This window comes from Mastigoproctus giganteus, chromosome 5 (assembly GCF_048544385.1).
Source record: "Mastigoproctus giganteus isolate SK-2022 chromosome 5, ASM4854438v1, whole genome shotgun sequence".
NCBI classification, from domain to species: domain Eukaryota; kingdom Metazoa; phylum Arthropoda; class Arachnida; order Uropygi; family Thelyphonidae; genus Mastigoproctus; species Mastigoproctus giganteus.
Window position 1 is genome coordinate 238,602,788 of NC_143579.1, and position 26,483 is coordinate 238,629,270.

Below are 26,483 nucleotides of genomic sequence, written 5' to 3' on the forward strand. Positions count from 1 at the left end.
CTTCAGGCTCATGAATTTGTTACTCACTCTAACCCTCCTCGCGTCAATGAATTTATCTCTACCGCCTACATCCCCTATTATATGGGGGTATTGGTACATCTTGTTAGGATTTTGCGTCTCCATCATATACGATGCGTGCAACTTCTGGGGAGGAAATTACAGATTATTTCGAAGGTGAAAACACCTGTTCCTCCTTTCCTACGGAGTGGTTCCATATACCGCATTACGGGCGACTCCGTAGCCAGGTGGGAAGGAGCAGCAGTGCGTAGCACATGCTTCTTGATTAGACCAGGGTTCGAGCCCATCACCACCAAATACGGAGGATGCGGATAGGTCAGGGAATAACCACCGCATATTCCCGGAGCAATATGGCCTTAGTTGCTAATGCTCCTAAAAACCAAATAACAAACAAACAACATACCTCATTATGTGTCCGGATTGTGGGGGCTGTTATGTAGGTGAGTCTGGTAGAAGATTAAAAGCTCTGCGAACTGCTAATTTTGAACACTTCACAGTCGGTGAGCATTATTGGGTTGAGTAGCACAATCTTGATCCCCGACGGGATATTGAAATCGTCAACTATTCACGTGATTACGCCAGCACCCATGGCTTATTGGTAGCTATGATCACACGAGGGAGTGCACTTACACCCTATTATAGAATGTACTGTGTTGCAGTGTGATGAGCATTGCCTGTCATCACATATACATAATTCTGTTCTACCGACGCCAGACTCGTGCCCAGCTGACTTTTGCTGTTATAACCATCAATATATACTGAAGTACACCATTCACCAACTAGCTGATGAAGAGGCACTTTGTCTCAAAAGCTTCTATGTATTTTAATGCTTTTATTATATTATATTTTAACAATTTTATCTTATTGTATTTTAACGCTTTTATCTTATTTTATCTCTGTTTTATCTTATGTATATATCATTTATTTATTTTAATAAATTTATTTTAACCAGTTAGTTGGTCATCGCAAGAAACTTGGATGATATGCAACCTGACATGCAAGGCCTGGTTTCTAACATTTATTTGCTGTTTTGCGTATATTATATTCTTACCGCTTTTAATTGCTATACCGCACATTTATATTTCTTTTTATGTCTTTTATGCTCGTAATGGTTATTTTAATGCCTGTCTGTATTTTATTTTTAAATAAATATTGTTTAACATTCAGATCAATGGTTCCAATATTCTTATCAACATGAGTATACCTGAAACCCAAGGTCATCTTCTATTGTAAAAAGATGACCTGTTAAACAAGCAATTTTATATAAGCAAATTTCATTTCACACATTTTTTTTTCTTTAAAATAAAATATTATATAGCATACTTAAAAAAAATAAAATTTCAAAATTGTCAGTTTCTCCAAATGAGATCTGTTTCCAGGTAATCTTTAAATTAGAAAGTGAAGAACAACTCAGCTACAGAAAATAACAGCTACCATAGCCGAATGGTTAGTAAGGGTAAGAAAAAAAAAGCCTGTTCCTTTTCTGAGAGGTGCCCCTTAAGTTATAAAAAGTGAATTTTAGTACTGCAGTATAATTATAGAGGTCAATAGTAGTAGCTTATAAAAATATGCAAACTATTCAATTCCTACACATTTTATGCTATGCTTTTTTTTGACAGCAGTTTTTGACATTCTAAGTGTGATTTAATCCTTGAAAGGATTGTGATATTCTGTTGTTTATAAAAATTTATAACAATACATTGCAACATACAAATATGGTAGCTTGCCCCCTCTCAGAGAGAAATGTTTAGTTTTTCAGGTGCCCCTTTATAAAAATTTAATTGTGTAATTGAGGGAATATACTGCAGAAGAGAATACAATGGCCCAGTGGTCCATGGACTACACTTTGGAAACCATTTCAGTAGCTGGTTCCCCTTTGTGAGGTGAGGTGTGGAGGGTGTGAATTTTGTGTTTTTTCATAAACTGCATTTTTTATGTTCCCTCTTGGGGGATCATAACCAGTATATTGAGGTTGCACTGTACTTGAAAAGTAGACTAATAGCCAGAAAGCATGTTATATAATATCTTATTTGGTATATATCAATATAGGATCTAAGTTTTGAACCTAGTGTATAATTTAACTTATGGTTTTAGAAGTAATTTGTTTTTTTATGGTAATTTTCAAACTTGGAATAATTCCTTTTCATATTTAATGCACATCCTTTAAAATTTGCCCTATATGACAATATATAGTAAGTGAATTTTACTTATTTTCATGTTTCTACTTTTATATATTTTATTTTATTTTTATTTTTTCAGAAAAAATATTCTATGAACCAACCAAAGATTTCAGTTGTATAGATGGATCAGGTACTATCCCATTCCATTTTGTAAATGATGATTTCTGTGATTGTTCTGATGGATCAGATGAGCCAGGTACTTGAGATTGTATATGCAATATATTTCTGTTAATATATTTGTTACTAATTACAAAATATAATTTATCAAAAATAAACTATTCAAACACTTTATGGACCACAATAAATAATTTTAATAAATAAGTATCATGTTATGAATTCTTTACCAGGTGCTTGTTTGCTTGCATAATTAGTCAGAACAAGGATTATATTTACCTCTCTCAAATTGCTAATGTCATATTGCAAGAACAGGTGTATCCACCATTCCAGTTTCTGGTGTTCCCCTGGTGTCTCGTCTCCTGAAAGCACCCCCCCCCCCAGTGATTCATTAATCCCTACTTAATTTTATTGTTGAAAAGCCTGTTTCATAAATTTTTTTATATTTCTCCATATTTTTACCCTTCTTTCTGTTTAAAGCCACCTTGCTAAATTTCTTAAATGCAAAAAGGTTCTTTTTCTTCTTTCAGTCTTCCATTTCCCTTCCCATTACTCTAGAGCTTCCCTCGCTATGTCTCTGAATGCATTCCAATGCATTTTGCCAATTCTGATTCTTTAATGTTCCCTTTAGCTACATGTTTGTTGTGTTCATCAGTGTGTATTTCAAATCTTCTGGCCTTGCCTATGTACATGTAGTTTGTGACTTTACGAGTTAATTCATTCCTAGCGGGCACTTGTAAAGCAGGAATTTTTTTTCCCATAGACATAATGTTAAAATCAGGGGTTACATTCTCAACGATGAAATTAATTATCCAATTAGTTTATGCTTAAACAGTGATTCATTGATTTATCCAAAGAAATATAAACATAGCTTGTAAAATCAAGCAAATTATAATAATAAAGAAATTATTTATGAATGTTTATTTTTCTTCATCCTCGAATAAATGCACACTCGTTGATCACTCATTGTTGACTCGGCACTCGTTGTTGGCCTGTTGGAGGCACAAGGAGTCGTCGTATTCGGAAATGCATCAAGGGGCGTTTGTTTCGAAGATAATCTTCTCTTTTCTTTATAAATTTCATGATATTATGCATAAGCATTTTTTAAATCTGTAGAAACTTTCTTAGTATGCTCCAAATTTGAATCTTGTGACTCAAAAATCTCAATTGCTTTTTCTATGTGTTGAAAAGCTTTGTCTAGCCCCTTGAGAGTGAAGGAAGGAAGGAAGGAACAGGAGTTTCAGCTGTTAAATCATCTTCTTCCTCAGCTTCTTCACATTTTGCAATTTCAAAGAGATCTTCATTTCTGAGCTCTCTATTGTGTGCTTGAAACAGATCAGTGACATCAGTTGAAGAAATGTCAAGCTGCAATTGGTTAGCAATCTGCTTTTATTTCATTTTGTACGATCTTTGCTGGTTCTTGAAATCCTTCAAAATTATCAGTAAACTGAGGACACAGTTTATTCCAAACACCCTTCAAGTTCTCTGTAATTTGTTCCAGGTTCGTTGTATTATTTTAATTTCATCTAAAATATGGAATTCTTTTCCAAAATACTTTAACAATTGGACCTCCCTCCTATCTGTTGCATTAATTTGGGAGATATGTCAAATATCTCCCAAAGATAATCTGCTTTAAATGTTTAAATAATGCTCTTGTCCACTGGCTGCAAAAGTGGTGTCGCATTTGGTGGCAAAAAATTTATTTTAACTTTAGGGTGGTGATGTTGCAGAAACGGTGGGTGGCCAGGTGCATTATCTAAAATCAGAATCACCCGAATAGGAATATTTTTATCTTCACAATATTGTTTTTCTTCACGCACAAAGTGATGGGAAAACCAATCTTGGAATAAAGGAATGAAGAGAAAATTCTGAAAATTTATTTGTTTTTTATATGATTGAAGATTTCAGTGATGGGGAAACACATTTCACCATATTAACGTAAAAACCCACACAATTCCAACTATCGGTATTTTTGCAAATGCAATAACATAAGAGTTTACTACCCGTTTATAATTGATTGCACTAACAGAAAAGTCCAGTAAACCAGAAAGTGCAAATTGTTTTATTTTGGTGAAATCCAGAAATGTGCTTTAGAAAAATATCACAAAGGCGTTCAAAATCGATTCTTATAACAGAACATATGATAACGATGAAAGTGTAGTGCATTTTAATGATTTGAATTAGTAACTAATACAATTTTCATTATAAAAATGACCTTTTAGAGAGATAAATAGGTTAGTTGTATAGCGAAAATTTCAACTTTCCAAGGTCTTGGAATGAATATCCAAAAAGCAATATGTTATTGGGTGCACATTACGATATTTTGACGATACTATGTTGCCTCTGGAATGGATTAATATTGTAAAGCTGGGATACACTGTATTGTAGCTATGAGCATGGTTTGAAATGCGGTATTTATGAATGTTTAACATTAATTTTTTGCAATTAACGTTCATAATTTCGATTTTGTTGATACTTGAGAAGAAAAAAAAACTCGTAAACCTGGGAACTCATAAAGCAGGAACTGCCTGTATACCTTTGCCACATTTATATGTATTTTTATATATTATATACAAAAGTATGCGTAAATGTTCTGTTATTTTCTGGCGTCGGATTTTTGAACCCAACACTTATCTTATTAATCAGCATAAAGATTTTCTGAAGTCCATACTTTTTATAGTTTTTCATATTAATATTTGTCAGCAACTTCTTCATGTTCTTCTCATATGTTTCTTTCAAATGCACAGATGAGATGAATGGGTCAGTTGCAGAGTGAGCTACTGCAACTGACCTATATTTGTTTCCATTGTGGAGCAACACACCTTTAAGACTCCACTTTGATGAGTCAATAAAAAGCCTCCACTGTGTAGGATTGTAGCTAATTCCTAAATAGTTCATTGTCATTTATATTACTGCAAAAAAAACCATAGAATCTTTTTCAGAAAATTGCGAGAGTAGTTCTTGTTTTGTGTCTGTACCACCAGAGAAACATCCCTGTGCTAGAAGATTTTTTAAGTGTAGAACCAAGAAGTTCTGCAGATTCCTTTGATAAATTTAAATCTCTTACTGGATCATTGAGTTCATGTTGTAAAAACAGTTGAGGGCTGGACTCAGTCTCTACAGGCATGTAGATTTCAGTTTCAGCACTCTCTGCTGCTACATTCTCCAATTTAAGTGGAGGGCATGGAATCAGCAGGTTATCTCCATATGGGACTGGTCTAATGGCAAATGGATAGGATACACAATGCCCTTCTTATTCTTTGCACTGCATCCCTCTACCTAGGCAAAAGTAACAGCCATTCAGCCAAATCATGGGAATTACAAATGGTATAGCCTTATTTTTACCATTTTCCCACAATCTCAATGCTTCAACAGAGATTAGACAAACTTTATGTGGAGCCCATTGTTTATCTTGGTCACAGAGTTCCACTCCAAAATAAGCACAATACACAATTTTTACAAATTTTGTAATATCTCGTATTTGCTTCAAGGCTACGTAACTTCCACAAATATAATAACAAAATAAGTTTGGATTGTTTAAACCCTTGCATTAAGACATTTTACTCACTTTTCATGATAACCTCAAAAATGAAGTAACCTTACAATGATAAACACTGCTGCATGTAGTTCTTTAGTCAAGAAACAAATGACTGAAGGCAGTGTCACTAATGTGTGAAGATTTAGTTTACAAATTCCTATTGTGGCAGAGGTCCAACAAGAATTCATAACATCAGTCATAAAATTCATAACATCAACTAAGTGATTTGTGAAAAAAATGATACGTGATAGAAAAAAAAAATGAATAACATTTTTGAAATTAGTATTTAGTTATTGACTAAATCAGCATAAAAAACTGAGTTAAAAACAGTTCATTTATAAACATCAAAAGCCATGCAGAGTGATGTGATCCTTTAACATTTATTGGCCTTTAACAGTGCCACTTTCCTCTACAAAAAAAAAAGGAAAATTTTTTTGATTTGCCAAAATCAGTAGTGGATGCCCCTTACTGGTTCATAAACTGTTTTATCCATGGGATAAAATTTTGTTTTAATGGATGACTTAAGCAGTTTCATTGCAAAGCTCTGTGATGGAAACCATTTAGAGTTTTTTTTGTTTTAATTTTTTTTTAAAGTAGTTTTGTTTTCTGTACCAAATACAAAACATTTTGCAAGTATTGTCAACAATTTTTATCCTTCCTGTTGGTACATTATTCTGTAATGTGTCCTTCTGTGGTGCTACTGTTATCCTGATCTTTTAATCTGCATTATAAATCAACCACTCATATAGATGCACTGTTAGGGAACTATTTGGAAATTTTATGATTGTTGTTTGTATAATCATTTTATATCAGCTTATGTGATATTTTTCTATTTTTATTTTTTTCAATAAATGAATTTTTATATAAATAGTATGATAATGCTAGTTGGCTATAGATGTTTAGCCTGGTACATTATAATACATTATATTATAATACATTATAATGTACCCAGCCATATATGTCTAATAATTATGAGATTCTCACATTCCTGGGTTTCCACAGGGCCATGGCAAGGCAGCACAGGCTCCTTGCCTGTAGGGTGCCTGGAGCAGCTTTTTATAACTACTTTGAAACGTTCATAAGCTAAAAAATAAATTTAGGTATTTATATGGATAGCAGAATGCTGATTTATCTAAGATATTGCCCTGATAAAGAAAAATGCAGTTGGAGTAGAGGAAAGATTGCAGGAGTTCAATGCAAAAAAAAGTAGGTTTGTATTTCAACACAAGGAACAAAAAGTTCCTGCTGAAATTATGTACTGCTGTTGCTCACTTCTAAGGATATAAATTGAAAATGAAGATAATAAATAATTGGAGTAGTATAATTCTCTCTGAAAAAGGGAGAACTGACAATGGTAAATGAAAAGAAATATGAAAAAAAGGATTAGTTCAGGATATGTAGCCTTCAAAAAATACAGTGGATTTCTAAAAAGTAATCTACCACTATTTCTGAAATGTAAAATGATAAATCAGCATATTCTTTCTGGCTCCAGAGATGCTGTATGACAGGATTTGGCAAATGGTTAATAGCAAAGAATATGTTTATTGAACATGGTGCATAGAATTTAAAATTCCAATGATTTTCTGAAAAACATCAGTGCCAGAAATCTCATTAATTAATTAATCCAAATTTTTATGTACCTACATAATTGTATTTTATAATAAAAATTATAATAATTCTTCATCCAGCATATTTCATTTAAGATAGAGATACATGTGTAAAAAAAGTGATAGTTTTATCTTGAGTCCTTGTTTATTATCATCATTATCAGCCATTTTCAATTCACTGTAGGATGAAGGAATCTCCAGCAACTTTTCACTTCCTTCTGTTTTGTGCAATGGCCATCCATTTACTGCCTACAAAGTCTTGAATCTGTTTATCTCCATTGTTGTCTTCCAGGTTTTCTTTTAGCTCCTCATGGGTGCCATTCTGTTATTTTAAATTAAATTAAATTTTCTGTTTATACTCCGGCACGACAACCAAGTCAGTAGAGTTTACAGTAAATCGTCAATACAATTATTTATTGTATTTAGTAGTCACTGGCTTGAACCCCGTTCCACTCAAGAAACGCGTGCTATGCACTCTCGCTCCTGACCACTGGGCTATGTCAGGTCCTTCTTAGTCCATCTGTCATCGAGCTATGTGTCCTGCCCAAGTTCATTTCAGTTCTTTAGTTTTGATAAGAATGTCCTTTACTTGAGTTTGCTACCTAATCCATGTGATTCTCTTCTTATCCAACAGTCTGATTTCTAATATAATTTGTTCCATTCTTCGCTGTATAATTTTCAGCTTATCTTCCATTCTTTTGGTGAGTGCCCAAGTTTCACTTCCTTAAATCATGGTGGGGAGTATACATTAGTTCGTTATTTCACGTTTCAGACAAATTGGGATATTGCTCCACAGTATGTGACTATATTTCATGAATGCTATCCATCCAAATTTTATTCTTCTCTTTTCCAGTCATTTATCATTATTATAGTTAATGACTCATTCAAGATAAATATATAAATCCACCTTTTCAATTTCTGCTCCTTCAATGATTATATCCCTTCCTATGGCATGCTTGTTCATCATTATACATCATACTTGTTTATTATAAGTAGCACATATAGTGGAAAAGGTTGTCAGTTCCTGCTCTAAAATATGCAGTTGCACAGTTTGGCAGAATTGAAGGGCCCGTGTGAAAAATTATTTCAGAATGAAAAAAATGCTTTTTAGTCTTTTACAGAATATATATGTATGTATATGTTTTTCATGTGTGGGCTTCCCTGAAAATATATATATGTATATGTTTTTTCAAGGTTATTTTATATATGATTCAAATAATTCATCTATTATGTTTCAAAATCTTCCAGTATGGGTTACCATCTCTTAGTTGTGCTTCCAACTAATAGTAGATGCAGTTTTAATAGATGCCAGTGAAAATAGGCTTTTAAAATTGGAGGAGGAGTCATGCCTGTCAGTCATTGTTGTTCAATTTTGGCTTACAAAAATAAGAAAATATCAAAAAGTTTAAATTGAATCAAATCATATAATTTTGATCCTATCTTATCTCTTGTAAGCCAGAATTGAAAAATTGTTTTGATTCAAATGAAAATGATTTTTTAATAATTCTTACACATATTTAGTTTTTTTTTTTTTTTTTTTTTTTTTTATGAAAACCCCAAACACGAAAGGTATCAAAACCTATAGTACTTAGTACCGTGCATGGGTTGAAGGAGAAGTACGGGGAGATGGGGATGCCGGAAACTTTGCTTTAGAGACTAAACATGGGTTTCACCACTTCAAGCCTCCAATAAGCAAAGTGGTGGTATTTCACCGGTTGATGAAAGTCATCTACCACCTGAAGTTTAGTATTATTTTTTTAAAAATTCTGATTTCAGTTTTGCCAAAATTTCGCTCTAATTTTGGATAGAATCAAAGCAAATTAACAGTAAAAGAATTTATGTACAAATTTTAATTTTGATAGATGCTGTGCAGTAAGTTTCTTCATGAATTTTAAAAATTTCATGAAGAAACTCACTGCATAGTTCCCATCCTTTCAAGAACTCATTCCAGAAAAGTTAAAAGTTTAAACATGTGAAATCAAAAATTTTTAAAAGTTAACTTTTAACTCTTCATACGCTCAGTACTTAAGAATTTTTACCTTACTGAGTGGACTCTACAAATATCTATTTATACTAGGACACTAAATAATACTACTGGCTGATAGATATATATATATATTAGGGGAGATAAAAATCGTGTTGGTTAGTGTTATTAATTTTTTTTCAGATTAACTGTTAACTTTCTTTTATTGAACAAAAATGATTACTCATTTGTTTATTTTTATAATAAACATTTGAAAAGTCAACTGTATTCGAAGGTATTTTAGAATGTCTTCTGTGAAATGTTGAGTTAGTACAGTGATTGTAAGTTAAGTTTCCTTTAATGCAATATATAATAATAATTAATTTTGACATATTAATTTTACTTTTAACTATGGTGGTACTGGGTGCTCTGTGATTAGTTGTTAATGTGTTACCAATATTAGATGGGCTACAAACTAATTACCTGTAAAAATTATGTACAAATAATTTTTTTTTTGCATTGTGACATTTGCCTTGAGAGCATTGACATTATTAGCAGCCCAATACTTTTCTTTGTTATTTTGGTATTACTGTCATCTCTGGGAGTTCGTTTTGAAAAACTATTGGGACTCTGTTAATTTTACAGGTGAAGTGGTAGGCAATGATAGGGCCACATGTTGAGGAGAGTGAAATAGTAGTTGTCAAAAAGCAAAGTACAGTTGTGCCCCCGTATCTGCTGATTCAGTTACCTGCGGTTAACCATGAAAAAAAAAACGAAAAAACTTAACATGTAATACTCTCGTGTCCAATACAATGCTTCCCTTTATTTTTTATGATGTCGATTTTAAATCGAATAGCTTCCCTTTATTTTTAACAATGTCGTGTATGATTTGGTCACCAACATTATAATGGTTCTTTAGAGATTTAACGGATGTGCCGTTTTCAAACTTTTGAATAATTTCAAGTTTTTGTTTAATTTGAAAGCACAACCCTTGCATTTGCCCATCATTTTCGCGATTTCTAAACAAAAAAAAAAAAAAAAATAGTTACTATAAAAAAAATAATAATTCCGACATCCCTGATATAAATAACAAAACAAAATTTGTCCTTTTGCGGTGCGACGGAACACAACAATCGATGCAACACAGTAAATCAAACGAAACATTTTTTTTTTTTTTTTTTTTTTTTGTTGTTTTGAGCGGTAGGTGTGAAGACAGTGGAGGTTACAAGATAATAGATACAATAATCTCCCAATGATGACTTATAACGCCGGTTCTTGTTGCTTATTTACAACTTGCAAAATATCTGTTTATACCTATTCTAGTTGTTACTTAAATTTTATGATTTCTGATTTTTTTTTTTTTTTTTTTTTTATATATATATATAATTTGGAGTCTTGAAGTGTTCCAGTTAATCCAATCCCGGTAAATCAAGAGTTTGCTGTACTCTATTATTACCGTATTAACGTTGGTAATGTCTTACTGTGTGTTTAATTTATCGATTAAACTTTATTATATGTATGTATGTACAAAAAAATCACATTATATATGGGGTCAGCAGGTATTCACTTATATCCGCAGTTTCAGCCATCCACGGTAGGTCTTGGAACGTATTCCCCACAGATCTGGGGGTCTTACTGTAATGGATTTTAATTTTAGGGAAGGAGACTGACATCTTAAGATGCTACCTGGCCTCTATTAACTAGGGAAATAGCACACAGAGCAAAATACATTAGAATTGTAACAGCAGTCTTTCTAATGGAAAGCCTTACTTATTTGTAGTATAAGGATGGCAGCTTGTTATGAAGGATTTCACAATATATGTTACAATAATGTTGCCAGTGTACCAATTTTGATTAGTCTAAAAATAAGTTCAGCACTTGAATCATTACAACTATGTAGTAATGATGCAAGTTCACTAAATAAAATCATAGTTTGAGACTTTCTGCCCTAAAATATTATTGGTCACAGAATTAATCTTAAGCCATTAAGGTCAATTCTGTGGTTATTACTTGACTTAGGAGAGATATCCCTAGATTGAAGTGCTAGTATATTGCCATAAAGATGGTTCTAAGAGTGAGGTGAGTAGCAACTGGCCAGTCTTTCCAAAAATTCTAGTAAATACTGGAATTTCAGGAAAGTATGAGGTTACTATATAAGCTGGAACATGTTGGAATCACAGGGAAAATTCTTGAGGGATTGCAGGATGGCTGCAGAGTAGGAGACAGGGTTGTGATTAATGGTTATTCTTCAGATTGGGCCAACATAAGAGGTGGTGGTCTCTGCAGATTGTACTGGAACCATTTACTGTTTTTGGTTTCTTAAATGACTGATAAAGAAGTACATAATTTATACTAAAATGCATTTAGGGCTAAAGCCTCAAGCTGTGAGCAAATTTAGACTATGTATATATTAAGTGCAATAGCATCATTAATACACAGCCATTTCGGAATAAACAGAATATTTATAAGGCGGCATTGTTTTAAGTTATATCTCATATTGTGAATACCTTCACAACAAGTTTCCATGATATTGCACTACGAATAAGTAACGCTTCACCTAAGGAGAAGACTAATGTTACTTATTCTCAGATAGGTACCACCACCCAGACTGCACCATTTCAGGGCTATTTGGCCCTTCTTCGGTGGGTGAGTAGGTACCCAAGTGATGCAATGATACATAATACATAATTTACTTAACACACTTTATGATTTAAATTGAAATAATTAAAAATGATACACTCGAAAAATGATTACATAGATTACTACGTAATGTTATTACAACATTTTTACTTTATTATATAAGGTGTTCAGACATTTTTAACCATGTTAAAATATGCTGAGTATATTTTAATATTAAAATATACTTTTTATACTGCGAGCTATGTAGCATAGTGCATTATGGATGAGGTGGTCATGATTATACTGTATTATTTTGTATGTAAGTTTTGAATTTCTTGTGAATAAATCATTTTATTTCTTGTCATTAGTATGGATAATTAGTGTTCCATATATACATTAAGCAATTAATGCAAAAGCTTAAAATTATTCAGATTTTCTAGACAAGTTTATTTTATTTATATCTTTATTTTTTTACTTTATACTATATCTGTGTACAGGTCATGTGTCACTAATTTTATCCATGTGGAACTTGTTTCTGTCTGGGTCATTTTTAATGGAATTATATATATATTAAATTTTTCGTTATTGGTGCAATTCTAAGGTTACATTAGTGAAATCAAAGGCTTGCAAGTTGAGCTGAATCTGACATACACATATTCACTTTATTGCAAAAATAAAAATTACAATTAAACCTGCCTGGTTTAATAAGTAGAGTGGTTTACAAGTGTAAATGCTAAAATAAAATAAACATTAAAAAATGTAGTAAGTGCTAATGTTAAAATAAAAATAGTAAATTTCAATATTAAATCATATGTTTGATTTTGGGTTAATGTATGATATTAAATGATTTAAGAGTAATGTGTTTAAAGAAATGTTCACATCTACTTAAATTTTTAGGTACTGCGGCATGCCCCAATGGAATATTTCATTGCATAAATGCAGGATATATTTCCCAAGATATACCATCTTCACGAGTTAATGACCAAATCTGTGGTAAGTGATTCATTTGATGCATTAAATCACCTATTGACTTGGCAAATGCAGTATAGCTACAATATTTTTACAATGTAGTTTTGGATTTTTGAGTGTCTTTTTTAATAATAAAACTTCACTAATTTGTAATTCTATAATTTGGACTGCCTTCTTTGTATATACAGTCGATTCTGGTTATTTGGGACACATCGGGACTAGTGCATTTTGGCCCGATTAAGCGTCTGCCCCAATTATCCGAAGTTTCACGTAAATAGTTAAAAATAGAATGTGTACCCCTCTTTACAATTAGTTCACTGTACAATCAAATCATGTTACGACGAACTCACCATAGTAAAGTACCGTCCACTATACGATGCGTATTAAGCGCCGGTCATTGTGATCACGTTTGTGAATTGAATTTTAATTCTATTAAACACTGATTCTAATTAGCAAAAATATGAGGAATATTATCCACAGGCTATAAAAGTAAAGATATATTAAGCACAAATTTACCCTTTATTACCTTACCAATTAAAAAATTAAATGATACGTGCAATTCCGAAGAATATACGTGATAATCGGAATAAATAATACGTACTATATTGTAATATGTACATACTAACTAAACTAGTTGACATTTCTGTTCACTGACATTTGTGGGTGGGGGTTAAAATTTAAAACAGTAAAAAGATAAGCAATCAATAACAAAAAACCGGCACACACACAAATTGCAAGTAACATGATACGCGCAAGTGAGAACGGAGTAACAAATTATGAAGCTTTAAAAATAGAAATGAAGAGAAGATTCTGAAAATAATTTTTTTTATATGATTGAAGATTCCATAGAAGTGTAAACACATTTTACCATAATTACCCACAGAATTCCAGCTGTCGGTATTATTGCAAATTCAATAAGATCGAGTTTACTATCCATTTATGATAGATTGCACTAACAGAAAAGCCCAATAAACAGGTGACTGCTAATTGCTTTTATTGTTTTATGGTTGTGACCTCCAGAAATCCGACTGAACTACGTGGTACGGTCGGAGACAATCGTAGTGCTGCAGTCTCCTGCCCCAATTAAACGGCATTTTGTCCCAATTAAGTGAAGTAAACCCTGGCTATTTTCTCGATTTGGTTCTGTTTTTTAAGATTTGTCCCAAATAAACGGCTGCCCTGATTAACCGGTGGCCCAAATAACCGGAATCCACTGTAATTTATTTATGCAGAACAAAGATTTCATAAACGAGAATTTAATGATAAAAAACTTATTTCAGAATGGTTTGCAATCTGTGTTGCGTGAAAAGCATAATGCATATGTTAACCCTAATTCAGAATTAAAAATTAAATAAGAGGAAAACACTTATACACCATGTTTGTTATATAAAACTAACTAGTTTAGTGTGAATTGAATGATCAAAGTACATAGAAAAAAATTGCAAAAAAAAAAAAGAGAGTGCGAAGTCAGCATTGAGAAGCCAGTTCGGTTTACATATTTGTCTGATGACGGAATCCCAAAGTGGATTCCAAAATGTATTGAGATAGTAAATTTTTTTTTTTTTTTTTTTTTATGAAAACCCCAAACACGAAAGGTATCAAAACCTATAGTACTTAGTGCCATGCATGGGTTGAAGGAGAAGTATGGGGGAAGGGGGATGCCGGAAACTTTTCTCTAGAGACTAAACATGGGTTTCACCACTTCAAGCCTCCAATAAGCAAAGTGGTGGTATTTCACCGGTTGATGAAAGTCATCTACCACCTGAAGTACCTTACTGAATAGGAATTGAGATATATAAATATTTTTTTTTTGTATATTTTTAAATCATTTAGTGCAATGAACTAATTATATTAAATAAATGTGGTATATAATGTCTTTTATTTAATTTTGAATTTTGAATTAGAGCTTCACAATCATTCTTTAAAAAATGCAAAATCATTCTAAAGGAAAAATTATAAATGAAAATGAAAACAGTAAAGTATTATCTTCTTAGAATTTGTTTGAATTTTAAAAATTTTTCTAAAACTGCATATTTTTGCTTCTAATTGCAGGGCAAGTTTTTTTGATTTCCACATGTAATTTAATTCAGTTAATTTAGTTTGTTAAGACATTGTATAGTTTCCTGATATAATCAGATTTATTTCTAGAAAAATCATGGTATCTGCCCTGATAATACTCTTACCTATTACAATAAATCCTTGCTAATCCGGATCAAAATATGAAAAATTCTTTCACAGTTGAGTACTGTACTGTGAAAGACACACGGGATTTAGGAAGGCAGATGAGTCACCTTGACTGTGCAGAGAGACGGAACATACATCACATTGTCTTGCGTGTTTTTCAGTATTGTTGTAACTGAGTCGGACGGGTGTAATTGCTTATAGCGCTTTATTGGCACACTTCTTTATATGTACATAAGTTAATTTTATTATGGGTTTATGTAATTGTTGGCTAAACCACACCATTGCCTTGTCCTTATGCAGAAGTTTCATCATTTTTCTGATAGTCATGCCTTTAATGCTATCAGATTTTCCTGCAAAATCTAATAGCTTCCCTTTATTTTTTACGATGTTGTGTATGGTTTGGTTACCAACATTATAATGGTTCATTAAAGATTTAATGGATGCACCGTTTACAAACTTTTGAATAATTTAAAGTTTTTGTTCAATCGAAAGCACATCTCTTTTGTGTTTACTCATCATTTTCATGAATTCTAAGCTAAAAAAATATTTACTATAAAAAAATTTTGACACTCCTGACAAATAATGATACAAATTTTTTTTTTTTTTTTTTTTTTTTCCGGTGCAATGGAGTGCAACAATCCACGCGATGCACTAAAACAAACTAAACATTTGTTCTCTTTCCATTGTTTTTTTTTTTTTTTGAGCAGTTGGTGTGAAGACAGTGGAGTTGTGGGATAATAGGTACATTCATCTCTCAATCACAACTTATAATGCCGCTTCTTGTCGCTTATTTACTACTTGCAAAACATCTGTTTATACCTTTCTATTTATTACTTGAATTTTATGATTTCTGGTGGAGTTTTTTTAAGTTTGGAGTCTTGAAGTGTCCCGGTTAATTGAGAGTCTGCTGTACAACTTCTGAGTCTTCTATCGATGGATAAATGTATTGTCTTTTCATAGTTTTTAAATAAAGGCTCTACAGTGATATTTTTTTTAATTTATTTTCTTCAGCACTTACCTATATTATTAAATTTTATATTTATTTGTGTTCTAAGTTTTTTTGTCTTTTAGGTTTAGGGCAATCTTTTACTTCACTAATCTGGATTACCGCTTAATCCAGGTGACCTCTCTCCCCAATTAATTCATATTTGCAAGGGTCTACTGTATTAACAAATTTTATGATATGGTCTCATGTTTATGAACCTGGTTATGACAGAGATCAAATATGCTTCAGGCTCTTTCATAATATATGTTCCAGCCAGATATGATTGTAGTAGTGTCATTGGTAGATTACCATTGATTTTAGACATAGATTGCTAGTGGTTATCATTTTCTTGTTATTGTTTCAGATTGCTGTGATGGAAGTGATGAATACAACAGTAGTGCTGATTGTATAAATAACTGTCAGTAAGTAACTGTTACTTTAACTATATTTAAATGTTATATATACCTGAAAATTTCTTGACAAGCTTTGGTTTTTGATTTTTGAACAATTTAGGAAATAAGGATAAAATTTATTTTAAGTGATATCATATGCTTTCACATCTCTCCCTGCTTGTTGTCACAGTTGGAAAAATGGAGACAATTGCAATAAGGATCTTACCAGATCAAAAGCACTATTTAGAAAGTCAAGGTTCAAGTCCTTGTTAGAATGAATGCACAGTTAACAACACAATACCCTGGTGCATCATTGCTTGAGTTATTCTAACATAGTTAATAATTCCTCATTCCATATTTGTTATTAATTTAATATTTTAAATTTAATTATTTAAAATTTAATCCATATTATTGGAAGTCTGCATTGTTAATTAGCTTAAAGAACTAATTAACAATGCAGACTTCCAATTCTAAGGTTAAAATTTTAGATTAATTTATCAGTTGTAACAGTTCAAAGTCCATTTCAGGTTACTGAAATGGACTTTGAACTGTTACAACTCTTGTTTAGTTATTACTATTAAATGCAGGACCGATGAACTTTTTGCTTATTAATAAAATGTTGGTTCCTTATTTTACATACCTTGTAAATATCCTTGGTCCTTTGATGCATATTCTTGTTATAATTGTTAAACACTTTACTTGTGTTGCACTTTTGATTACAAAATAATAAGCTCTTTGTTATGCTTGCAGTACATATTGTAAGTCATTATCACACTATTGTATCTTGGTGCTAAATGACTTCAAAGTTTTCACCACTACTCTGTTGGTAGCACTGCATGTCTGTTAAGCATATGGGATCATATAGCAGTGTACAGGCAACGGAAGGAAGAGATATACGGAGTTAATTAAAAAGCTAGCTCTGTGTAATTTTTCATGTGTCAATATGGAATCATAAATTTGATGTGTGCAATTCTGAGTAAAAGTAGTATAGTTGTATCTGTAGCTGCAGTGTTCTTTTATGTTCTGCATTTACAGCCATGTATTTTTTGGGTAAATGTATGAGTTAATATTTAATTAAAGCATCAGGCTTTTATTAGTAAAGGGTATTTAAATCAGCCAGACTCCTGTTCAAACTTGGAATTTCACATTGTTTTTCTGAGAGTAAATTTCCACATTAATAAAGTTCTTAAGCATGATGGATAATTCTGCTGCTAGAAAAAAAAAAAAAAAAGAGAGAGACAAGGTAAGGCCTTTATGCTTGTGGTAAAATTCTCTTTAGTGCATTCTCTGTATGTACTTAAATGGATATTATATATATTTTAAAGGAAGCAACAGTTTAAGATATTATTAATAATAAAAATAATAGGTGCCTCCGTAGCCAGGTGGGCAGGAGCAGCAGTGTGTAGCACACGCTTCTTGGTTAGACCGGGGTTCGAGCCTGTGACCAGATATTATTAATAATAAAAATAATAATAATGGATTATGAACCTGGGACACTGCTATATACATAAAGTACTATAAAGGTTCTATAAAAAACCTTATACTTTCCATAGAAAGTACTATAAAGGCTTTCTCACATAATTTGCTATTACTACTACTAATCCACAATCACTGATTCTTAGGACATCAGGCACGTGTATGTTCATACACATCAGGCATGTGTATGGACATGGGGAGGCCACAGAAAAGTTAAGTGTATTCAAGCCTGATGAAATATGCAAGACAATTACTCTTGCATGTTTTAGCTTGAGTAAGAGGGCTGCAGTTTACAGCTGTAAATCAGTTTGTTGAAGCTGTTCACTGCAGAACAGCTTCAACAAACTGTTCAACTTCTCAAGTTGAACAGTTTGGTGCTGCTCAACTTCTCAAAGATCACTGAAAACTATCACTAACAAAAGCAGCCTAATTCAAATCGATTGGTGTTAAGAAGGTTTATTGAAGTCAAGTATTAGAAAAAAAGTGAAAAACGTTGAGATTATTCATGCAGTTGAGAAAACAAATTTGGAATGGGTTTAAGAGATTTTGAGCTGAAGATGAAAGAAAAGGGATGAAAGGACTTTTTTTATCATTTATTATATTGAGGTTTGACATACATTCTCTGTGTATAAGCAGTATACACTTCCCTATCATTAATGTATAGAGACCTGCATATCTATAAATGATCTTTATTTATAAGGAAACTAATAATGTGTACTGCAACTGTTAGAGGCTTTATGACACCTCTAAACTCTGTGAAACACCTGGTTTTTGTGAATTGCCACCAATATTTTCCTCCATTCAGCCTTCAAAGTGGCAGCTGGTTTAGTTGTGTTCATTCAGGCAGTGTCTGCTCATACTTCCAATGATCCAATTCATCCCAGAAATTCTCTACAGGACTGAGGTCAAAGCTCTTGGCTGGCCAGTCCAACTTTTCAGTGTTCATGTACTCAACACAGTCTGTCGCAACATGATTAGTATGACATGGAGTATTGTGCTGCTCATACAGGTATGTTCCTTTCCCACTGTCACAGTGTAGGTAATGCATTATTGACATAGGCCTCAGTATTCTGGTTTGCTCAGAATAACTGATGATTCCAGGCAAAACCATGAAAAACAATCCAAAACCATCATGCTGCCAAATTTAATTGTTGGGACAATGCACTCTGGCATGGGCTTTTTCTGGATCTGCCACATAGTCAGCTTGACCGTCCGACTGGTAGACAGTGTACTGCAGCGTTTTCACCCCAAAATGCAGCTTTCCATTTCCCTATGGTCCAAGGATTGTAGGCTTTTCATCAAACTAGGTGGCATCTTGCATGTTGGGATGATTATTTCCCTGAATGCTTCTCATTAGAATTTGCTGTTGGTAACATCATCAGTTGGTGGTCACACTGTATATACTACCTTCAGCTGCATCCCATAGATTTTCTACAGGACCAAGATTTCATTTTTAGTTGGCTGATTGACAGTGCAATTCAGGTAAGCGAATGAATGGCTTCTTTTAATTTGTAATTTTAATATCCTTTGAAACGTCCTTATTTCGTATGCAGTTTCTTTCTGAAAGTGCTGATCCTGATCTTGTTATCTGCAGCTATGTGACAGCTGAGAATATTGTAGCGTGAAAAGGCGGGGTATATTTTTCGTACAATTAGCACTTGAATTTGATCTGGGGGGGTGTCTTTGGTGTTAAGTTGTGTCACTGCCAGGTGAATGATCTATAATTTTGAATATTTTTTTAATTGAAGAAACTACTTTCAGAGAATTTTCACCGCAATGAAAAGGCAAACCATCTTTTGGAATGAACAGAGTTATGGCACATTATGGTTTTAATAATGATCATCCCAAAATATTCTTGACCAACTTAAAATTACTTTAATACTTACTTTTACTTTTATATATATATATATATTCTTTATATATATATATATATATTTTTTTTTTTTTTTTTAACTGAAAGATAACTAAATACAGATTTGATAATATTAAGTTTCAGGGTACCCCCCTCCATCTCACTTAAAATATCTATTCTGTTTCAGTGATCTGGGAAAGATAGCTAGAGAGGAGGCAGAGAAGCAGCAGGAATTATACCAGAAAGGATATGCACTTTGGAAGGAGTATGCTCAACAAGGAAAACAGATTAAAGAAGATAATAGGGTTTGTAAATATAATTAATAATATCGAAAATATAAGCCTGTCACTGAGAATGTGACAATTTAGTTCAAATTGCCATTGAAACTGTTTTCATGAACTTGTTTTATAACATTCTGACTTTAATAAAATAATCTTTTGAGATTAGAGTTGTTTTTCTCAATTTTGTGTATAACAATGGATGTATGAACATTACTGTAATAATTCTTATAGAAATGAATTATCTGTACTTCAAATTTGCTAACAATTTAGAAACATAGTGAACATTATATGAGGTGCATTCAAGTTATAAGGTTTCAAGATTTATTACAGGGGTGACACTTGCCTCACTTTTCAAATATAGTTTCCTAGAAACTGCACACATTTTTCACACCTGTTCTTCCAAGCTGTGAAGGCTGTGGCAGAGCTTTCTTTGGAGGTATGTTTAGCCTGCAGGTAAAAGGCAGAAGCAGCTGCTTGTCGGCTAGGAAATATTCTTTCACAAAGAGCATCCTTCATCATTGGTAACAACTAAAAGTCATCAGGTGCAAGGTCAGGCAAGTATGGAGGATGTGGGATAAATTCAATGTTGTTTTCTTTAAAAAAAATTGCACATTTTCAGAATGATAGGGGTGAAGCAGCGTCTTGATGGACACAAATGCAATTCAGTCTGTGTGGACGTTTTTTCTTAAGTGCTGGGAGGAACTTTTTTCTTAAGAACTTCGTTATGAGTTTCCTGTCACTGTTGTACCATTGGGTACACAATGTGTAAGGATTATTCCATCAGCAATCCAGAAAACAGCAACCATCTGCACTTGAAGCAACATGGAACTTTTTGGGTGGTGGTGAATCCATTTGCCCAGTGGAAGCAATCCGATGAATTGCTTCCATTGGGCAAACTGATGTTTCATTCTAGATTGAAGAGTGGAACCCATGTCTCCTTTATTGTAACAATTGAGGAAAAGAAAGAATCCATTCACTGGAGCATCTCAAGTGAGCATTGCTTCACACAAGTTGACACAATTGATTTTTTTCCCCTGGGAAAGCTGCCTCGGAACCCACCAAGCTGACACCTTGTGCATTCTGATATATTCATGTAATATGGTATGCACGGATTCAACAGAAATGGGTGTAGCTGTTGCACTTTCATCCACTATTATTTTCTGTCACCTAAAACCATTTCCTCAAAATGGCAGATGCTGGCCTTGGAATGAACTGGTTCATATGTTTTGTTCTTGTAGGACTCCCATCCTTTGTGAAACTTACATACCCAGCTAGGAACGTTTTTAACATCCATATCACCTACAGGAAATTTGTCATTTCTCGGTGGATTTCAATTGGACTTTTCCCCACCGAGATGCAAAAATCAGATAATGACACGTTGTTGATGAGTGAAGGATGCTGTTTTAAGTATTATAAACATAGTATACAGTTTAAAGTGCTGCAGTCGATATGACATACTGCATTGGGCTGCCATCTACTAAAATAATTCAGAACTAATTGGCAGTTAGACTAAAAATAGTTCCCCACTTATACCTCGATTATTTTGTGAGAAATAAAAATTTGGAGACCTTATAACTGGAATGCACTTTGTATTATGCAAAAATTAACTGTTCTGAGTGAGTTCTGTTAATTATTTATAGTTAACATGTTTCCAAACCATTTGCGGAAGGCCATTTCTTGTAACCATTGAGAAAGTTTGTAACCATTGAGAATGGGGAATGATGGCTGTGTTACATTTTAGTCACATTCATAAATGCATAAAGTGCCTGTTGTTTTCACCTATTGTCTTCACCTGAAAATAACAAGCATGCATTGAAGATAAAAATCCATGATTTTTTCTACCTTCTTAATATAGAAAAGTTTTTACTTGGTATGGTTTTGGATATTTTTATATTGTTTCCCAGGGTTATTGCATAACAGAACCTATTCAGTTATGTGCCAGTTTCTATGTTCTACTATAATTCCAGCATTGGAACATGAATGATATTTATGCTGTGAAGCTTGAAATTGTGTTTGTTTTCAGTCTGTAGTTGCTTATAGAACTCTCCCATGTGATCTATAGATCACATGGGAGAGTTTAATGTTCTTAAAGGAGAGATTTTAGAAAGATCCATTATTAAAAACAAAAATGTGGAAGACGATATTCACTTCTAATGGATTAGCAACGTGGGTTAGCAATATTCAAATTTCATGCAATTCATGTTGCACCAGTTTTGAAATAAATTTTGAAAAAAATTTAAAATCAAAGTGAATAATGGTATCTGATATATTTAATTCTTTAAAAACTAAATTTTTTTCATTAAAAACTAAAGGCGCTTCTGTAGCCAGGTGGGCAGGAGCAGCAGTGTGTAGCACACGCTTCTTGATTAGACCGGGGTTCGAGCCTGTGACTACCAAATAAGGAGGATGCAGAAAGGTCAGGGAATGACCACTGCTTATCCCCGGAGCAATATGGTCTTAGTTGCTAATGCTCCTAAAAACCAAATAACAAACAACAACAAACATTAAAAACTAAAAAATTGTATTATACTATTGTAGTATTGTATTATTCGGCAAGTATGGTGCTCCATTAATAAATGCTGAAACTTTGGTATACCAAGCAGAATTCAAAAGAATTTTAAAAAAAAGCAAAAAAAAAACATTTTCTCCAGAAATTAAAAAGAAAGTTCTCTTCTTAAGGAGACAACTCCTCTACCATATTTTTTTCTAATATAGGGCACTGCCACCAGTGATGGGTTAAAATTGGACCAATACAAATTCTACAGTTTTCACACACACACACACACACATATATATATATATATATATATATATATATATATAAAATATATATATTTATATGTATAAATAACTGTAAATATTAAAAGTAGAAGAAAGAGTAAAAGGAAAAATTGATTATGGACAATTTTTATATATATTTATATAGATTATGGACTTTTTATATATAAATGGAAGTGTTTTTGATGTTTGAGCATTACTTAGTATGGGAAAGTTGGGCCAACATAATTTTTAGTGTATGTTTTGTTATGACTAAGGAATGAACAATTAGGATCAGTTCTTATTCCCATGGTCTCATTTGCTCTGGTACAAATCAAAACTCCAATGATTGGCAGAACATTTCATTCAGTCATATGATTTACATGTTATTAGTAAACAGGTGACCTTGTCCCATAAAAATTACATATAATATATTAATAAATATTATTAATGTATTCATGTAAAGTATATATTATTAAATGGTGTAGCAAACCATATTGCAAGAATGTAAGCTGTGTAGGTGAGTCTACAGTTAGTGTGGTCATTATAGTCATGTTCCAGTATAAAGTAAATGTACATGATAAGAGAATAGTTGCAAGATTAATTAAATATAAGATTAAATGCAAAGCTAAGATAAAAAGCAACATAGAAAACTTAAACAGTTAAGTGGACAGAATAAAGTGTGCAGAAGTACTAGTACCATAATGTCACAGAACTAAATTGATGTTTTGTTTTTAAAAACTACATCCAGAAGAGATGGCTTTAGAAATTTGATGGCAGCTAAGAGAAAACAAAAAAACTATTTCTCATTGTGTCAGAGGGGATGGGATCTACAAGTGGGATAAATTATTTGGATAGCAGTATAATCAAGACTTTAACTTGTGCTAGGTTAGCATTAGGAATGCTATTTACCTTTTGAAGAGGATAATTTTTGTGTGAGGTTGTTGGAAAACCTGAGTGCTTTTCAATTTTTGTTCTTAGCACTTTTATGTCTTTTATATTTGACACTAATCATCATTTTAAATTAATGGATAGCAGTATAATCAAGACTTTAACTTGTGCTAGGTTAGCATTAGGAATGCTATTTACCTTTTGAAGAGGATAATTTTTGTGTGAGGTTGTTGGAAAACCTGAGTGCTTTTCAATTTTTGTTCTTAGCACTTTTATGTCTTTTATATTTGACACTAATCATCATTTTAAATTAATATGTGAGTATCTTCAAGTAAGCTCCTACTCTATAATGAATTATGGCTGTCTTTATGTACTGAAATTCTTTTGAACCATTACTGTTCTTCCTTTGTCATTAGCTTTTACTGTTCTTTCTAACATGTAGTAGACTGTCGAAATAACGGCACATTGAGATCAGTGCCGAAAAAATAAAACGGCGTCATGTGATTACTCTGTTTGTTTTAGTTTGCCATTTTGAAAGCAAATTCTATACTGATATCACAGATTATATGCTGTTTTACATTTATTTTAAACTAAAAACCCCTCACTATGGCTCCTAAAGTTAATAAATCTCATACAGAGAAGAAAAGAAGAACAACATTAAAGCTTAGTGAGAAATTTGATATAAAAATAGAAAATAGAATGGGCATAAGTAGGAGTGTATTAATGTCAGAGTATAACATTGGATCATCAACATGTATGTTTTTTATGTGCAGTTAATAAAATTGCACTCTTAATCTCTCTATTTGTTTTTTAGCCTCATAATTTTTGCATTAAATATATTTAAAATAAAACTTTCTAGATAAAGGAAAAATTGAAATAACAGCATCTTGAATCTCCGAAGGCGCCATTATTCTGAAAGTCTACTGTATTAAAGAACTCTTTTTTTTTTTTTTTTTAAACAATTTTTAAAAGCTACTACTGTACCTTCCTTGCACTGTCTTACCTCTAGAATAAATTAGTTTATGGTTATTGTTTAGCTGCAGTTCTCTGTATTCATCCTGAGCATGATTGATATTTTTTTCAGTAAACACGAGCACAGCCACCCAAAGATGATTTTTAAGTCAACATTGACAAATAAAGCGTAACACATGCATATTGGAAAATATTTACAAAATGCAAATAACTTGAATAAAAATCAGAAGAAAAGTAAACTTTACTGGAATACTATGAAATATGTCTGAATACTGGAAATGTCTTGTATACCTGGAAAAGTTAGAAGTTATTGCATGTGTGTAGCCTGTTACTATAAAGTAAGGAGCAATATTTTTAATCACTGCACATGAACTTCATGGAGATAAGTATTGTTTACTTCAGAGTAGTCACTTGGGAGGCAGTACAGTGATTCTCTCTCTGTTCAAGATATTTTTGGAACTGACGTCAGGTTCTGTGCTGCTTTTTTTTTTTTGACTATCCCAAGTGTAAAATATTTGTCCTTTTAGGGTAGATGTAATTTTTGAAAACATAAGTTATTCAAAGTCCATATGGTGAATAAGGTTGGTGATGATTGAGCTGGATAATGCCATTTTTTGTCAAACTGTTTTTAGCATTAGCATAAGTAGAGGCATATGATGCAAGAAAACAAGCTTATACAACATCAGCCAAAAAAAAAAAAAAAAAAAAAAAAAAAAAATTGCACATCCATTCACACTAAAAGTTTGTTCAGTTCTTCCTTCAATTTATTTAAGCTATCAACTTCCACACTGACAGATGAAAATTTGTTCCCGCAATCAACTACCCAGTGGCTAAAGGCAAATTTCCACACATCAAATCTACAACTGTCTTTTCTCAATTTGAATTTATGCCCCCTCAGGTTTTGCTGAAAGCACATTAAGAGCTGGGGCATTGTAATGATGAAAAAGCCTTCCTAGGCCATAGTCTACTCCTTTCACTTTGCACAGCCTTGTTAAGAAGCATTTTAATCAAATGCTTCCAGAATTACTGCCTAATTGAGTTGATTGTGTGTGATATATTAATACATCACACACACACACACACACACAATCAAAATACATCCTATGATCTCATAGGATGTACTTTGCATGAATGTGAAATAATGGATGTCTTTTTAGTGACATGAGTTTTTTCCTTGAATCTTAGAGGAGGAATGTTTGAGTTTTCCACTGCAGTCTGTGGTGCTTATTTCTGAGTTATATTCGAATGTGATTTTCCATCACTGGTTAGTTTCCTCTCAAAAAACATTATTTTTGTCTGTCTTTCATTGAAAGATAAAGAATAGATGTTAAGTCTTCACTTTTTTCTGTTTGCACAAAGTGTTACACTGTTCTCAAATTTTTGTTCAAGGAAACTTGAACATGAGGAAATTAAATTTTCTCATGTCAAGCAAGCTATTGATTTATTTAATTTGATATTAATTCATACAAAATTTGATGTTAATTCTTTCCTGTAAATAATGTGAACCTTTTTACACGTGCACACACACACGCATACACCCTATTCACCATAGCTGCTAACATAAGCCTGGTGACATTGAAAGTACTGTTTTTCATGTGAAAAGATATGCTGGTGTGTCCTGATGTGGTTGCACCTCTCTAGAATATGCAAAATTCATTCTCATTATTTAAAAGATACATCTTGTT

General features: G+C 32.6%; 1 protein-coding gene across 1 annotated transcript in view; it reads left to right on the forward strand.

Annotated features, from left to right (window-relative positions):
- Positions 1–26,483, forward strand: part of LOC150086314 (glucosidase 2 subunit beta-like) — an 89,076-nt gene that overhangs the window by 8,576 nt on the left and 54,017 nt on the right. The window contains exons 2-5 of the mRNA XM_090373831.1: positions 2,278–2,394; positions 12,937–13,032; positions 16,542–16,599; positions 20,085–20,202. Coding sequence (XP_090229957.1) covers positions 2,278–2,394; positions 12,937–13,032; positions 16,542–16,599; positions 20,085–20,202 — 389 coding nt within the window. The remainder of the gene's footprint in view (positions 1–2,277; positions 2,395–12,936; positions 13,033–16,541; positions 16,600–20,084; positions 20,203–26,483) is intronic.